The sequence below is a fragment of the Stegodyphus dumicola genome, chromosome 4 (genome assembly GCF_044657685.1).
Source record: "Stegodyphus dumicola isolate Sdum_Otavi_A_Nest chromosome 4, ASM4465768v1".
NCBI classification, from domain to species: domain Eukaryota; kingdom Metazoa; phylum Arthropoda; class Arachnida; order Araneae; family Eresidae; genus Stegodyphus; species Stegodyphus dumicola.
In genome coordinates, this window is record NC_140771.1 from 110,286,339 (window position 1) to 110,305,197 (window position 18,859).

The 18,859-nt window shown below is 30.8% G+C and overlaps 1 protein-coding gene across 6 annotated transcripts in view; it reads right to left on the reverse strand.

The window, feature by feature from the left end:
• Positions 1–1,168: 1,168 nt before the first annotated feature.
• Axud1 (AXIN1 up-regulated 1) overlaps positions 1,169–18,859 on the reverse strand; it is a 77,457-nt gene continuing 59,766 nt past the window's right edge. For all 6 annotated transcript variants that reach the window (XM_035359329.2, XM_035359335.2, XM_035359330.2 and 3 more), the window contains one exon: positions 1,169–14,033. In XM_035359329.2, the coding sequence (XP_035215220.1) occupies positions 12,502–14,033 (1,532 nt within the window). In that variant the 3' untranslated portion in view covers positions 1,169–12,501. The remainder of the gene's footprint in view (positions 14,034–18,859) is intronic.

Sequence of the window (18,859 nt, forward strand, 5' to 3'; positions counted from 1 at the left end):
AAAAAACTGCATGGTAGATTTTGCGTCAATGGTTGTATTTCAGACCATACCATGTGTAGCTTCTGCAACAATTAAAGCCGAAGGACTACGCCCGTTGACTAGATTTTTGTGTCAACATGGACATTGAAAGACGAAGACGCCACCACCAAGTTGATATTCAGTGATGATGCAATGTTCCACTTATCTGAAAAACTTGGCAGGCTTTTAGTTCTTTTCATATAATTTTCATGTGTGTGTGCATAATACTTTTGAAAATATAGCCTTTTCAAAATGAATGAATCATTTATGCTACTGTGTATGAGTACACAAATCTGCATATCCTTTAACAATTACAAAAGAAAACATCTGCAACATGATCTTATCATCAATGACAAAATAAAAAATTATTTTTAAAAATATTCCATAAATTAATTTTACTGAAATAAAGCTAATTACTTTGTTTTCATTTCGTGAATATGTTGCTTTTATTGAATCTTAAATTTCATAAGAAACTAGCTGGTAAAATAATAACTAAGTTTAGGCAAATGGGCTCAAATTTGTAGGTGAGAGGGCAAAAGCCTACTCCCAAGTGAAGCAACTTGAAAATACCAAGCTACATCATTTTTATGGCTAGTATGAAAAAGATGACTGGTGCAGGTGAAACGCTAATTAATTTCCAGTAAATTCCATGAAAAACTCAGACTCTCCCATACAAGACTGCTGCTTGGAATAACTGGTAACTACATCTGAAATAAGAAGGACCCAGCATCTGGTTAGATGATAAGTCAGAAGTAAGGAGATTGACTGTAGAGTAATAAAAGTAAGACTGAACACAGAAATCAAACAAATTTCTCTTTAAAAATCATCCATGAAGGCATCCAAATGCTTTAGCATAATCAGTCAACAACCACATTAAAAAATTTTGACACACTCTAAAGATCAATAAAAATCAATATGACAGATGCTTGCACAATCTTTTAACTTACAGCATTGCATTACTGATTAGGAAATTAAAAGGAATGGAAAATGAAATTGTTCCCTTTTTAACTTGCAAAATTAAAAAATTAAAATGACCACTATATTAATTTTTTGTGTTTTATAAATAAAATATTTTAAAAGAAAAAAAGTCCACATTTTTCTTACTGTTAAAAATGCTCAAAATAACTTTAGCACCATACAGTAAAATTAACATGTTTGACAATCTGGTTTTATTTTCATTTTAATGAATATATTTACACATCTTAAAATTTCTAAAACACACTGAAAAATTACATAGAGAAGTAACAACAATGAATTTATTAATTGCCTAACCAATCAATCATGATACCAACTTACATGGCATGTTTTGCTTGTGCTACAACACAAATTTTGGCATTTGCAGTCACACATCTGGAACAAATCATATACATCTGAGGACTTCTAGTTCAAAAAAAATTAAACAAGTAATATATCAGACACACTACATATAAAACAGTCAGAATTTCTGAATACATAACAGGGTTTTTTTTTTTTTTTTTTTTTTTTTTTTTTTGAAATAATTGTCAAAAAATTGCTGAAATTTTTCCTCTACTTCCTATATGGAGAAAATGTAAGCTAAATATACATAAAACCTCAGAAAGCATTCCACATAGTAAAAGCTTCAAGGTTTGTTAAGTTATTTAATAGTAAAATTTCCTGTACAATCATCTATAGATGCTTCACCTCTATTTTTATTTTCAAGGAATAAAAATTAAAGAAACTTACGTGAAATTACATAAAACAAATTTTTAGTACTATAAAATTTAAGTTATTTCTAATATCCAGCTCTAATCAAGAAGAAATTAAAAGTGCATACAGAAAGAAACAATGTGTTAAGGAACATCCTGCATCCACAGAATAAATTTCACAGTTAACACTTTTTTAAGCTGCAATTCAGTTACATTTATGCTCGAATTTTACCACAAAATACTCACAATTAAAAGTTTAAAAGATAGTGCATAAATTACATATACAAGCAATATCCATAATACCTGAGAAAGTGATAAAAACCTATTGATACAGGATATTTTCCACAATATATAAATAAAGAAAATTGAAGTCTTTTTCAAAAATGTTCATAAAACTAGCACCATTTTACTGTAAAATCATAGTAATACAAATATCACATTACACTGGCATCTGCATGTCATAAAAAGATTGACCTATTATACGATTAATATGCACAGCATATTAAAAGATAATATATTTAAAAAGTCAATAAAAAAAAACCATTTTATTTCTTGAAACAGAGGATAATAAACACAACAATAAAAAATTAATGACAATGTATGCTTTAATAGAGGTAGTTAAATTTAAAGTGCTCATTAAAATCATTACATCATAATCCTTGTTTTGAAAACAAAATATACATTATAAAACACAGCTTTAAGCATTAGAAACATTATTTTATCATGAATTCTTAGTTTGTTAGATTCGGTCTAATTTTAAATAGCTGATGTACAATTATAATATATATTATTCTATTACATTTATATAGATATATGTAAGATATAATGACATCTAGAAATACACTTAAAAATTTGAATACATATCTCATAGAAAAACAGAATTAATTGTAAAGATGAGTTTTCCTGATCAAATTATGCTACATAAAATTTTTAAATACAGATATCTAAAATATAACTGTTTCAGTTGTTTTTCACCTTACCTTCATAATTACATAGCACAAATTAATGGTCTAGAAAAGATTCTATTAATCTAAAAAAATGATTTAATGGCCACTTAAGCAAATACTTCAACAGTTCTAAAATTAATCTGATATAAAAAATGATGAAATATTACAGTAATTTTCCAGTTTTGATTAGAATGTGTGTATATGAGGCATATTCCTTCATATCATAATTTAGAACATGAAAGCATTTCAGTAAAATTAATATTTGAGAGCAACAATATACAACAGTAGTTAAAGTGGATATATATTTAACTGGAAGGTCAAAATTAAAACAAATTTATTCACTATTAAATTCATACCACCATAAATTAATATCCATCATCTGTCTATACGAAAAGTTAAAGAAAATGTTAATACTCAGTATGTATGGAACTATCGAATTCCCCATGAGGGCATTTTTTATGTAAGTTTAGCATATCCACCTAACAAACAGAAGGTAAAATTAGGTTTGGTTCATGCTACGGACAAATTAGATTTTTCATACTACCTGCTCCGAAAACGTCACAATCGCTACAATGACTCCCAAATTAGAAATATGGTGGGGATATTTAATCATCTGGATTTGGTCAACTGAATCATAACTCAATACCCTTCTCTAGGAGAGATATAAGGGATTTCTTCCTGAGTGCTCTTGTGGTACACCCAGCTAACCATTAACATCAGTACAGTAAACAATCAGAAAAATCTGTGGCTAGCTCCGCAAGGTGGATTTCTTCTTCGTCATATATAATAATATCTCTGTTTATATGACATCAACTTATATTAGCCTACATTAATTTTATCTGGTACAAACTGTATAAAAAAAGGATCTTTTATGCAGTTATATACACTAGGGGAAGGTTTGGTTTATGTGATTACAGCAAAGCCTCGAGGGCTATCTGCATAAGGGAAGGGATGCCTTCGTGGAGGACTTTCTATGAGAAACTGGCTTGCTTACATTACACATGGAAAAAACACCCATGCAAGTAGCCTGTTTGCGGGATTTGAACCTTGGGCCGAATTACCAGTGTACAACAACTTTACCGCTCAGCCACTAGTGTGTTGTACTAGAAGAAGAATAACGTTTTAACCGTATATTATCTAAAAGGAATTTTGGATAGGAAGAGAATATGCAGAAAGGAATGTGCAGCCATCATTGATTTTTAATTCTGTTCACATTAAAATTTATAGTTATGTATATATACCATCCCCAGGGTGAAAATTTATCTGGTACAAACCTATTTTTATCACATCTTTGGAAAAATTTATTTTAATTTATGTTACCTTAAACACCATCATCAGTTTAAGAATATATTACTGAATAACTAAGATAACATAAAATAATGATAATTATTTCCAACTTTACCAGAAACCAATATCCCTTGAAATACAGATCCTAAATTTTTTCTATAATCATACAGAATGCGTATGTAGAATTTAATTCAAAACCCAAAAAGGCCTTTTGTTTCTTAAATGCTATTTTTTATAAATTTACAAATATTTCAACAGAACAAAGTTTAAACTCGTTTCAGTTTCACAGTAAAAATAAATCAATAAAAAAAATCATAAAAAAATTCTCACATTATAAGACTTACTGTTTTAATAAAAAAAAATATATATATATAAAAAATACTACTTGCAAGAAATTACATATTACACCCAAACATGTAAAAAAAAATGGGAAACAGATGTAGCAAATGAACTTAATGGTGATTGTTTAATATAATTATTGATTTCGAACTGATATACGTAATGAAAATATTGATAACGATAACGGATGACACAGATATATAGAGCTAAGGCAGCATAAGACATGTCCATTCTTTAACAAATTTTTCTACTTTTCACATTTTTTAAACAAGCAAGAAAAGTATTGGCCGCAAATTGGCAAGACAGAAAACTGAAGCAAAAATGTGCAGATATAATATCAGTTAACTAATTTTAGATTTCAATTTAGAAATATTAGTATTATCAACTGAAGCATTATATAAGTATCTATGTCATTAATATTACATAAGAGTCATGTGACAAAGATTAATTTTACAATGACACAGTTTAAAGAAATTTATTATGAGCATGTTTTTTTTAGGATAAAAAAGCGAAATAATGAAATTAAATAGAAGTTAAAATTGGAGTAATAGCAATTAAAGTAGCTACAGTAAATTAAAATTGGAATTTTGTTTTTATATATTTTTTTATTTTCCGTAATATGTGTGCATGTATGTATGCCATATGGGTTTGCCCTGATTGGTGTATGGCAGTTAACAAATTCAAAAGCCATATCAATAAGCACAGGTTAACCCTTCGTTGCATACAAATAATCTAAAAAAGTTAAACGAAAATGTTTGTATTTTTTCTACTTAAAATAATCTTAGTAATAATAAGAAAAATTCATTTTATTCAAATTTCATTTTAAATAATTGCTACAAGTTTGTTCACTACAGTGAACAACAATGCATATACGTACATGCATACAAATCTCTTCCCAACGATTTACAGTCTTAGCATTTGAAATCATTCCCTACCTTGTTTGCAGTGATAATTACCATCTTCTAAATGGTAAATCTACAACTGACATGTACATACAGATCCCCCAAAATACTTTCATTTCATTGATTGTGATTGAATTCATTTTGCTACGATTTTGTAACATGTGCCTACTGGATTCAAATGTTCTAGAAATTCTTTGCCAAACATAAACATTACCAGTGATGTTTTGGCTTGATAAGCAGTACATTTGGGTTTCAATTCACTCTTTTCGGTAGATCTTTATCTACCCACTCCACAATTTTCTCAAACTGACATTTAAAGTAAAATGTCTAAAATTACTAATTATGAATAAAAAAATGGCAGTATGAGAAAATGTAAGCAATATTATATAATGTTTACTATGAGAAATTGTACTACTTGGAAACAGAAGTAGCAGTCATTTTCCAAATAGCAATGCTTTACTTAGTGATGCTATTGAGCATCTATGATCGACATCTATGACAAATTTTAATAATATAGAATGAATAAACACAGGAATGGAATCTGTTAAGGCATTTACAGAAGAATAAACAAATTGAAACTTTTGTCTACTAGAGTGGTCATGATGCAACAAAGGGTTAAAATCTCAAGAAAGGATGAATGTTTGTTTGTAAATGTCAAGTATTTTTACAGAACTTAAAATCAAGCCTATTGAGGTATTATTACCTTCCAATGCATGCTCTCATGATATAACTGGTAGCACAATCAGTTAGTAATGGGAAGACCAATGATTCAAATTTCAACAAAAGCACAGCTAATTTTCATATTTACTGCTTTAAAATAAATAAATAAATAAAACAATACAAACAACTCTAAAAGCCAAAAGCCTTTTTGATAGGTTGGTGGTAGGGAAAAATGGGTATGAGAATCCATCTTCTAGGGTGTTTTCAATTACTTTGAAACTTAATGGTGCGATGGTTAGGTTATTCGAATGTGGCAAAGTACATGAGGCTATCTGCCTAAGGAAAGAGATGCCTTCATGGAGGACTTCTAAGGGCTTGTATTAACATAAACCACGAAAAGCAATTATGCAGGCAGCTCATTTTGCTTAGGACTAAACCTGGGTGGAACTCTTACTATTCAGTAGTCTTAACCTCTTGGCCCTGGTGGAGACAAAACTGGTATGAAGTTAATATGGCCAAAAGTCATACTGTCATCATTAAGATTCCAAAAATTTTGACTTTTAGTCTTCCTCTAGGAATGATGAATTTGTGACTTGATGGCAAATTTGTGGCATTTTTATACATCATAAAAAAGCAGTAATCCAATATTAATAAAGAAACGACTTTTCAAAAATAAAATGCTGCAAAAAATATGTGAATATAGAATGACTCATGGTGAAGATCCTGGATGCTCATTTAACTTTATGGATTACAACAAAAAGAAAAAAGAAAAGAAAAAAAAAATATTTCTGACCACTCCCCTTGCATCAAATTACTGGATTCTACAAACTTTTATACTGACATGTAATTTTATGAATGGTTATACCTTTTAATATAAAGATCTCATGAGTCAGTTGAACTTTAACTATTCAACCTTTGTTAATTTCAAATATTCAATATACTAAATTTTTCTTAGTATGAAATGCATTAAAATTGTTGTTACCCTTTTCACTGTTTGCAAGGTTTTTGCACTACCTTCAGTTTGGGATTATAAAAATTTTCTCCTTTCAGTTTGAGCTTATAAAAATTTTATTACACACTTCTCTCAAGATTGATAGCCCTTAAATATTTAGCTGTGATTAATTATTTACTTACCTGCTATCACAATACTTACACATTATGCACTTAATAAAATTTAATGCATTTTATAACACTCTTACAAAGATTTAATGTGGCCAGTATTTCATATATTTTTACCGTTTGTTCCACATACAGGAATCGGTGAAAAAAGAACTGAAATTTTCACGTATACAGCAATCAATGACATTGTATCAGAATTGCTTATACACCTTTTTTCCAGCATTACATTTGCACACAAAAAAATTTTTAATGTATGCTTATGCACAAATTTATCTTTACATACTCAAAAATAATGATATTCAATAAACATAACACATTTTTGCAGAAAATGTAAATGAAAGGCAAGCCAAGTATTATTAAATCAAATCCTTATCAAAAATTCAAATGACTTCTGACATGCAAATCAAGATGTTACGTCATTTAATGATGAATCGAGCACTTCGCACACAGAGAATATCAAAGAATCCATGAGGTGACAAATCATCAGCCATTTCGAAGCATGGCAGACATTCACGGAAGCAGTGATATGTGTGAATATTTCCTGTATGTTATGGGAACAATTTCAGAACTCTGGAACTGTTGTGTAAGGTCTGGACAAGGTTATAAACATATAACTGCCTCAAGATCGAGATCTAGTAATAATTCCCCATCATAACAGTAAATCTACTTCTCAGCAGTTAACTTCAGTGTCTGAAGCCACACTTGAACTGCTATAACATAGTAATACTGTATGCAAGAGGCTTTATGCCAGAAAGCCAAAGGTTATGTGTTTTACTGCCTTCAAAACAAAACAGAGATCACTTTAGCCCAGGACTAAAGAGAAGGGCTAGCTCATAGAGCGTTTCCCCCTGAAACAGGCAGTGAGGAGTGATGACATAGCAATGATGGCACTGAGCGCGGAGATGCAATTGACAACATAGAAATTAACGTTTTAAATTTGAAGAATCAGCGTTTAAAATGAGCTGTGTGTGAAAGATAGCTATAATTTAGAAGAGACAATGTTACTGCAGTATGCATTTTACACTGAACATTAAAAAATTCAATAGTACTTACTCAATTTTAAAATAATAGATAAAATGCACTACTCTTAGCATAAAGTTCCTTTTTTTATTTGCAGGGATTTTTTTTTTTTTTTTTTTTCCTTTAAATGCCTGTTTGTTTCTAATCATTTCTTTATCTGCATGTTAACTAAGAGAACTGTACTACTGCTAAGATAACTATAATAACAGCTATTTAAAATTAATCAAAAAAATAACCTTAAAATTGGCATAATTATATATACGTGTATGGTTATATATGGCAAAATTTCTGCTAATCTAAGTTTGAGTTTCAGCCTAATTGTAAATTTTACATTAGCATATTTTTCTCCCGATTCATTATAATAACATATATTTTTTTAACATAATTTTGTAACTTAGGCTTACATCAATATTTCATTTAAATAAATATATGTAAGATTGTTATCTTAATTTAGACAAAACAATTTTATTCACAGTACCTAAAATAATTATTTAATTTTTCAAAAGTGGGGGTTAAGGGGGCAGTTACTTTAATATTATACTTTATAAATATTTATGCCAATTACTTTAATATTATACTTTATAAATATTTTATCCAGAATGCTAAGCTAGCACAAAATCGAATCAATAATAACAGAGGATACAATAAAAATAACTGTAACAATAACTTAACAGAATTAGTTCTCATTTGAAATATGCTTTACACTATTAACTTCTAAAATGCAATCTAGAAATATTTCAAATCAAAACATATTATATATACTTACTTTTTGTCTCTCGTTTCCCTTGACCATTAAATAATTTGGTTTTAGTTTGTGACACAATTTAATTCTCTTTAATAATAGAAACATTTAAAACAGTTCCATCTTCTAAAACAAATCCTTTATCTAAAAAGTGGTTTCTCAGTAATTTGAGCCCACCAGAGGCCGAGCGGTAAAGTCGCTGAACACTGGTAGTTCAGTCCGAGGTTCGAATCCCGCGAACGGGCTGGCTGCATGGGCGTTTTCGTGGTTTTTCCCATGTGTAACGTGTATAAGAGCCATTTTCCCTTAGAAAGTCCTCCACGAAGGCATCCTTCCCCTTAGGCAGATAGCCCTAGTGTGCTTTGTCATAATTAAATACACCAACACTCAGTAATTTGAGACAGTGCGCTAAATCTGCAAAAACCCATATTTTTTTCATTTGGAATACTGGATTTGGAAAATGAGAACTATTAATCGAAATCTGTAACTCTTTCCACAAAGTAGTAGATCCTCTTAAATCAGACACTATTGCTTTCACTTCTACTCTAGATGATTGAATATGTCTTATGAGTGAAAAAAGAAGTTCTTTCTTCATTGGAGTGTTAAAATAAAAAAATATTGGTTGTTTCCACTGCGAAATGAGACCTCTGATTAAAACAAACTGCACTTTTTGAAAAAGACCGATTTTGGTCCAGTTTAGAGTCATAGCAGAGTTTAGAATCTATGTGCATTTCGTCGAAACTGAGAATGCATATTTTTTCTACAGAATTCAAATATTGGCATCTTTCCTTCATTACAGCAAGAACATCACTCTGAATTCCTGGACTACATGAAAATTTAGCGCACCATCTCTTTAATGTGCTAGTGCTAGGTAAAGGAATTTCCATTTTTTCTTTCCAAAAATCGTAGCTTTTAGATGACAGAGCTCTTATGACAATGCAACATGAAATATCTTCACTAGTCCACCGGATTTTTTCCTTCTTTTCTAGCAATGCATTAATCTGCGTCTTTGTAAAAATATGCTTTAGACGTTTTTCCAAATTCTCCGATCTGTTCTGTTTTTTCCTAAATTTCGCCGTTTGGGATTTTAATTTCTGAATTTCCGATACAAATTTCTTTCTAAATGTCGTCCACCTTCTTTGTCGCTGAGCAAACATTCTAAAATCTTTCTTTTCTCTATTTTTCAATATTTTATTACAATTTTCTAAGGATATTATTTTGTTCTTCAAATTATCAATACATTCTTGTTTATCTTTACACTTAGGGCACTCAGGGATATTGTCACATAGGGCATTGTCACTTGTGAGTTTTATTTCAAAATCATTCACATTTGATTTATTATTGTCAGCTTCAATTTCGTTCTCGGCCTCAAAATAAATTTTCTTTGGGCTTAATTCATGTAGTCTTTCAAAAGCACTCTGCATTAGTTTTTCAAATGTCTCCGATTTCTTGGTGTTATTTTGTTTACTGCACACGATAAATTTACTTTCGGCACAGCATTGCATTTGAACAGTTTCTTTTGCGGCAATCCAAGCAAGCGATTTCTCATGTCATCTTCATAATCACTGCACAAAAAATGTTCGCTGCAAATTCTTGCTTTTTTCACATTAATAGAATCCTGTCTTCGACATTTATGTATCCATTCTTTCGTCAAAAGCAAATTGTCCTTGGGGAAAGCATGAAATACAATATCTCTTCCTTTCGTATTTCTATAAGTGTTACGGCACGTTGCTACAGCACAAGAAGCCATATTTCATAAAGGATACTTTAAATATAGAATTTAAAAGGAAAACTGACTAAAACTATATATACACAAATTATTTTAAATATTTGCATTATTAGAAAACAAATATGTATGATTAAAATTAATTTGGGATATGCGATCTCCAGAAAATCGTCTCGCAACTGAATGAAACTACAGTTTTAAAGGCGCGAAATCAGAGCAGGTGCAACAGAGATACGTCAGTACTTCCGGTTCCTCCCCTCTATGAGACTCGCGTCGGCGAGGAGTCGAACAAAGGAATGACCTAGCCCTTTTATTTATCCCTGACTTTAGCCAGTGCAAAGAACACTAAAACTGAATTGAACACATTCTCTTTACAGATGAGTTGAGGTTTAACATCTGATTTTAAATGTGTTTACATATGGAGAAAGTCAGGAATGAAAAATCTTCTTCCATATATTATGGAATGCGACCATTTCAGTAATTCAGATGTGATGATACGAGAAGGAATAATAATCGATGAGCATACACCACTACACGTTTTCGGCAGCAGATCTGTGATGAGCCACAGAAATTGGGATAAGGTCTTAGAACCTTACATAAGACTTTTCAGAGATGCATATAGATCTGACTAAATAAGATTTTTATTTATGGACGATAATGCTTGTTCATATGCAGTAAATCTCATTGATGAATTGCTTAAATGTGAAGACAATAACCAAATACAGTGACCAGCAAAATCTCCTGCTGCTCTTAATCTGGTAGAGAACTTACAGGACTACTTTGGAAAAGCAGCTGCTCAGAGGCATCCTCCTCCTAAAGATGTAAATGCCCCAAAGACTGCATTGCTGAAGGAGTGGAACTTAATTTCTCAAACTGTGGTTAACAATGTCATTGTCACCATGGAAAACCATTATGATACTAAAATTCATATGTACAATATTCTAAATTGTTTGAAAGCAAACAACTGCAATTTCAAGCTGAACAGAAAATATAAAGAAATACTCAAGAAATAAATATGCTCGCCTGACATCATAATTTCCTTATCAAACACCAATACTGGCATAATAATTTCCTTCTTAAGCACTAAGCCTTAATGAACAATGTAAAGGTTTCCATGGAATAAATTTTTAAAATTTCTCTATCATTATATTTCAAAAATTAAGCATTTTTTATTATCATTAACTTGAAAAAGAATTTTCTCCTTTTCATAAAAGAAATTTACGTGGTTTAAATTAAAAATAATAAAAGCATTAAAATTTTAACTTTAAAATAATAAGAATTATGTCCAAGCAACAGCATATGTATAACAAGAGTATGTATATATTTTAGATAGCATAAAATATAATTCTTCTGTAAAGTTCTCAATCAAAACTGAAACTGTGTAACTTGTAAAAAAAATCAACACTTTCTCATCTTCACAACAATTCTATTTTTCATTGTAATCAGTTTTGTTCAAATGAAATGCAACAAAATGCTACTTTTGTCTTTTATATTACAAATACGATCAAATCAACATTTAAACTAATAGTCAAATAATAAATAACAAATGTTCACATAAATAAAGTATATTGAAAAATAAATAATAACATAACAAAAAGTATAATTGTGCTAGTGTAGAAAATATTTAAAAAATATAAAAGAATTAAACCCCCTTCTATATATATATAGGTGTAAATAATATGAAACAGTATGAAAAATTGCTGTTTTTTAATAAATCAATATTTAAAAGAGCACACAACATTTAAAAACAAAACTATATTAACAGTTATATTTTAATAACAGTGGTGTAGATTTTGTACTACAAAAAAAAAAAAAAAAAAAAAATTATAGTGTACTTACTTTAACTAATTTATTTAGTTCCATATCTACTTTCTTATAGATTTTTAATACAAAAGTTAAAATAGTTTCTGAACTTTTTTCTTTTTTTTCTACTTAGAATAAAGATATTAAAAAAAAAATCATTAATAATAATTTTGAAGTTGTATGCTCCTTAAATAACTATCAAAGAGTTTTAAGCAAACAATAAACAATTAAAATTTCTTATACACAGTCGAAAAACTAATGTAATTTACCATCATGCAGAAACTGTTTCAACAATTGTTTTTTTAATAATTTCTCCAAGATTTTCACCTGGTTCATCATTCCTGTCATTTTCTATACGCTGAGAAATGCAGCATTTTTGAGATTCCCTCCCTAATGAAAGTGGACAGGTATCTAAAGTGCTATAAACTTTTTCAGATTCTAAGTTAACAGGTTTTATGGCAGTAACATCCTGAACTTTAGAATTCAGGAGCCCATTAAATAGTTCCATTTTGGTCCCGGGAATGACAGAACTCAAGTCAGTGTAACACTGCTCTTCCTCCACTGCAGTGTCTGCTGGTTTCTGTGATGTAGGCTGACGGATATACTCATGTGAACGTTCCTTCATAGATGAATGCACATGCTGCTGCTCAAAATCTTGCTGCCTAGGTAGTGAATCTCTAAAACTATTCCTTTCTAATGAACTGATTGAATTCCCATTAGAAAACTGATTTTCAGAGCTGCCATTACAAAAATGACTATCTTCCTGCACAATTGATGAAAATGCATTGTCCGCAGAATAATAACACCTCATTCCTAGATCACTATTATGAGCACAAGATTTATTAAAATGGTTTAAAAACTTTGGAGTGGAGTCATGGGTTTGTGTAACACTGTCTGTCAAAGATGGCTGAAGAGGTCTTTGAAGAGATGAATTATTTGAAGAAGGATCCATATCTGAATCTAAATCATCACTTGAATAGTCTGAATTTTCTGAATATGAACTTTCTTGTGGACTGAAAGGAGAAGCATATATTTCGTTTGAAGCTTTCTTTTCAGATTCACTAATGGCCATAAATGCTGATACTTGCTCTTTTAATGGACTGTTAACAATGCAACTATTACTTTCTATGGAAGAGGTAGATGTCATTGATAAATATGATGGGGATGGAACACATGAAGTAAATGCAGCAGAAGCAGAGGAAAGTGAGCTGCATGTGTCACAAGTTGACAAAGAAGAAACAGAAAAGTTACTTGCTTCTGACTTACATATCAACTGCTGTTCGTGTTTCTTTTCTAGTTCAAGCCTCATAAGAGTATGAATGAAATGAGTGCGCACCCTTAGTGGGTTGAATTCAATCCGTCCAGCGGTATTTCCACATCCATCCCGGCTGCATCCACATGGAAAAGAAAAGCGATCCACTTGACATTTAATGCCAGCTTGACTACATGTACATGTGTCAGGATCACAATAAATTTTGCATTCACATCCACAAAATTCCCGAGATGACCTTATATCCCGACATTCTTCTTTTTCCAAAGAATCAATCTTCTGAACACCTGATGCACGAAGAAGAGCTCTTCTCTGTCGTATAGGAACTGGCTGCAAAAAGTAACAGCTGTCAGCTTCAAGTTCTGACTCTGAAACATCACTGATATCTTCACTATCATCTGAATCAGATGTAGAAGACTGATATTTGGCTAATCTCCTTTGATGATTGATTAGCTCACGATGAACCCTCTTTTGTTCCTCAGCATGCTCAAGGAGTGAAAACATTTTCATTTGGCTATGTTTCTGATCCATACCTAAAATAATATACATACATTTTAAAAATATATAACAATTATAAAATTTAATAGTTACAATCTCATTCATTCATATAAGATAACATGCATTAGCTCTTTTCATCACTTTCTATCTATATATAATATAGATCTAATGTATATGTGTACCCTTTTCTCCCTTTGGCATCTTTCGCACATATATATATAAATATACATATATAATACAATGAATCTAGAGATTACTGACAAATTTCAAATGCCACATCAAAATGCAGCAACATTTTAATAGAAATCCATGGTCTTCAAAGTTATCTATAGTCAGTACAAGTTGAATGTACATAATTCCAGCTTGGCTTACAGTTTGTGCAGATGCATTCTGTTGATTACAGAATGAGAAAACTCTTACTTTCAGCTGTTTAACATGGCAATGTCATATATTTTATTTACATTCTCATACACACAACAATGAAAGTTAACTAGCTCGTACTGTAACAAATTCAATACATTTTCTGTACTCATACTGTAACATCCAATACATACTCATACTGAAACATAAAATACATCCTCAGAATTATTTAAAAGATCCTTGATTCTTCTTTGTAAATTATTATATCCAGTTTCTCCTAGCATTTCTTAAATTTATCAGTATTTCAGCATTCATCCTATGTCAATACACAGAGTAGATTTTCAGGATACTGCTCCTAATTAAACTACTGTTTTGCAGTGCAATTTTAGACCCAGTTAGCAGACTTTAATGAATCAAAAAGGTTCTTAATTCAACTCTGTAAATTGTTATACGCATTCCCTCCAAGCATTTCTTATATTTATCAATACTCATGGATTTATTTTGCACAAATATACAATGTAGATTTTTAGGCTACTACCTCTAATTAAGCTACTGTTTTGTAGTGTAATTTGAGACCAAGTTAGCAGACTTTAAACTCTCAAGTTTTTATTATTACATTTATGAACAGAAACACTTGACTAGAAGTGAATTTTCTATAGCATACAATGACCTCTGAAAACAATGAAAATATTTATTCCTGAAATTAAACATTTAAAAAAGAAGAAAAGAAAGAGAGAAAAAGAAAAGACAGTATTTGAAGATATTATTTTTCACTAGTGCCTATTTCTAGCTTCTTTCTTTGTACCTTGTTACATATTTTTCCAGTTTTATTATTATTATTATTATTAAACATGTAATTCTAAGGATCTGGAATTCCAGCAATCATGGCAGTATTATGTGTGTTCTAACATGATGGAACAGCTCATTTCCAACAACACAAAGAATTATCTGGATGTTTTGTGAGCCTTTTTATTTATTTTTTTCCCCCAAACTATCTGGATATCACATTTTTCAGAACCTGGCGAGAAGGTCTCACTGGTGCTCCAGCTATATGCTATACATTTGGTATTCACCAATCCCTTCATCGCAGTTGAGTGTTACAATAACTCTTTTGAGAAATAAGTGTAATTATTTATGATTAAAATCGTTTTTCTAATCTTCAGCACCATTCTTGTGTTTGTGCATCACCTCTCTCCTTCACCATCAAATATCTTCTCATACCTTTATATTTTATTTGTGACCCTGCATTTTAGCATGAAAAATACACTCACTTCCAAAAGTTAAGCACGGAGAGGAAAATGCTAATTTCTTAATGCTAATTACTCACCTTTCGAACTTCGCATTCGTATCGTTAATCGCTTCGTAATATGTGGTGCTGTCACCAGGAAATATCATAATAGTGGGGTGACTAAATAGTTTTGTTGAAAATTTGTTTGAATAGAATATTTTGTAATTGTTGAAGTAGTAAAGCTGTTTGATGTCGTTGATCTTGTTTGGTAAAAATTTACAACTTTCAGTTTCGCATTTACTGAATGTTTGCATTGATATTTGGAAGTTCGAATGTATTTGCAAGTAAGAAAATGTGTTTTCTTAGAATTAGAATTTGTTGTTAATGCTTTGAAGTGTGATTTGTTGTTGAATATTACAGTTTGTTTTCTTACAATTCTAGAATTAGAATTTATTGTTAAAGTATTTGAGGGGTAAAATCTGTTGCTAGAAACTGTGAAAATGGCTAAATTGTTAAAACTTTGAACTAAGCGTGACACACATCGTGAAAAAACTTTAAAGTTAGTAGAAAAGATAAACAGATATTTGAATGAATCAGATATTGACATAGATGTATGTGATTCATATTTAGAACAGTTGAATAGTAAAATTGAAATTATTAACATACTAAATAGCGACATTGATGAATTGGTGAAAGAAGAACAAGAAATTAAGGATGAAATTAACACAGTAGATGAATATAACGAAAAAATAATACCAGTTAAAGAAAAGTTGCAAAACAAAATTAAATCAATTGGAAAAGTTCAATATCAGTCAGGTGAACAAACAGGAAATCCAGAAAATGTTCACGTAGAAAATAAAACTTTGCATTTAGAAAACAGAACTAAACTTCCTAAACTTTCGCTTCCTCGATTCTATGGTGAGCCTTCAGAATATTTAGATTTTTGGAATCAGTTTGAGAATTCTGTGCATAATAATTCTAATTTAACTGATGTTGACAAATTTTGCTATTTAAAGTCGTTATTAGGTGGTAAAGCCTTAGCTAGCATTAAAGGATTCTCAATCACTCCAGAAAATTATAAACAGGCTGTTAATTTCTGAAACATTTGGCCAAAGAGACATTTTAATAAATGCTCACTTGTCAAATTTATTAAATCTGGCACCTGTAAAAAATGCTTCCAACATTCAGGCTCTTCGTAACCTTTATTTTGAAGCCCAAACTCAAATTAGATATTTAGAGGAATTAAATGTCAAATCGGAAACATACACAACAATACTGACTAACATAATACTAAAAAATCTGTCAGTAGAATTGACTCTTAAATTTTCTAAGCAAAATATAAATAATTGTCATGATTTACAGGAATTGAAGTTTTTACATAATGCTATTAGTGCAAGAGAAAAGGCATTCCGTATTAATTCTAATAATGTATCATCATATAATAATTTTCATTCTAACCAACACAAACAAAACAATTTTCGAAATCAGAAACGAAACTTCCCTCCGAGTCATAATAATCAACACACCTCAGTAACAGAATTTATGGCGAAAACTTCCCAAGTTTGTTTATTCTGTGGTCAAGGTCACTGTAAGACTGAATGTGAAAACATGACTGTACAGCAAAAAAGGGATAAATTAATTAAGGAATGGAGATGTCTGTTATGTTGTAACACAAACTGTTTTGTGAAAAAACGTAATGCTAAACAGTGTTCATTCTGCTTTGGTAGACATGCCAAAGCTGTTTCAAATTTGAAAATTTTAGCAAGTGTAAATCTAATTCAAAACCGGAAGAAGAAAAACTAAAGGAAATGGAAATTCAGCCTACTATTTTGAATTCAGTTGTAAATGATAGGAATGTGATTTTATTGCAGTGTGTTAGGACAGAAATTGTTGATCAGAAATCGTCAGGTATAGTTATTGCAATGTTTGATAAAGGTAGTGAAAAGAGTTTTATTAAAAAAAAAAAGTTTCTATGAAGTTGGGATTAAAATGTCTAGGGTCAGAAACATTAAAGATTTATTCATTTGGAGCACAGGATCCTTGGTTGCAAACATGTCGCAGAGTTGAAGTGAGATTGCGAAATATTTTAGATGGAAAAGAAGTCGTAATACAGGCATTGGAAACAGATGAAATTTCGAGGGCTGCGATTAATTTGCCGAATGAGAGTACAAGAGCTGAAATGGAAGCCAAGGGATTAACTTTAACGTGGGGATATAATCAAGTGTCAGATGATAATGAAATTTCCTTGTTAATAGGTATAGATTTTTATTGGAATTTGACAAAAGGTTTTGAAAGGTTAAATACGTCTTTGGTAGCTGTAAACACAGAACTTGGATGGTCCTTGCAGGGAAATTGTGGTGATATGAGTAAAACGGCTGCTGTAAACTTAGTTTTGGGTGATCAAAGCACCGTGTCAGCTGAACTCTGGCATTTCTGGGAACTGGAAAGTTTAGGTATTGAAAACAAGGAAGCGGAGTGGCTTTAGTGGTGACTTTAGTGGAACAGGAGATACTTGATGAATTTAATAATTCTGTTGGATTCGTAGATGGAAGGTATTGTGTAAAGTTGCCATGGAAACCAGGTATGCAGGAGAAATTAGCAAATAATAGAGAAGTGGCTCGGAAACGTTTCGATGGTCTGGTTAAGAAATTTAGAAATGATACAGCTTTTTATGAGGATTATAAAACGGTAATTGATGATTATCATAAGGACGGTATCATTGAGAATTTGTCGTTAGATATTGAAGCGTCATATTCTGAGCAGTCATTCTACTTACCCCACTACGCGGTCATTTGCGTGGACAAATCTACTAGTCGACTTCGAATCGTGTTTGATGGTTCTTCTCATGAAGGAGGACAACTTTCAACTAATGACTGTTTATTTAAAGGACTAAACTTGTATCCAAATCTATTTTAAATGATTTTAAAGTTTCGACAAAATACAATCGCCTTCACAGCGGATATAAAGCAAGCATATCTACAAATTTTGATCGAGCCTAGTGATAGAAAATTTACTAGATTCTTTTGGACTGATGATATGGGTTCTAATTCATATCAAGAAATGAACTTTAGTAGAGTTTCATTTAAACTAAAACCAAGTCCATATTTATTAGCTGCAACTCTGAAATATCATTTTGATAAATGTAAACAAGAATTTCCTGATACTTGCAAATTACTATCAGAATGGTTTTATGTCGACGATTTGATTGGAGGCGAAGAAGACTTGCAAGCGGCTTTGAAAATTACGACTGAAAGTGTAGAAATTCTCAAAAGA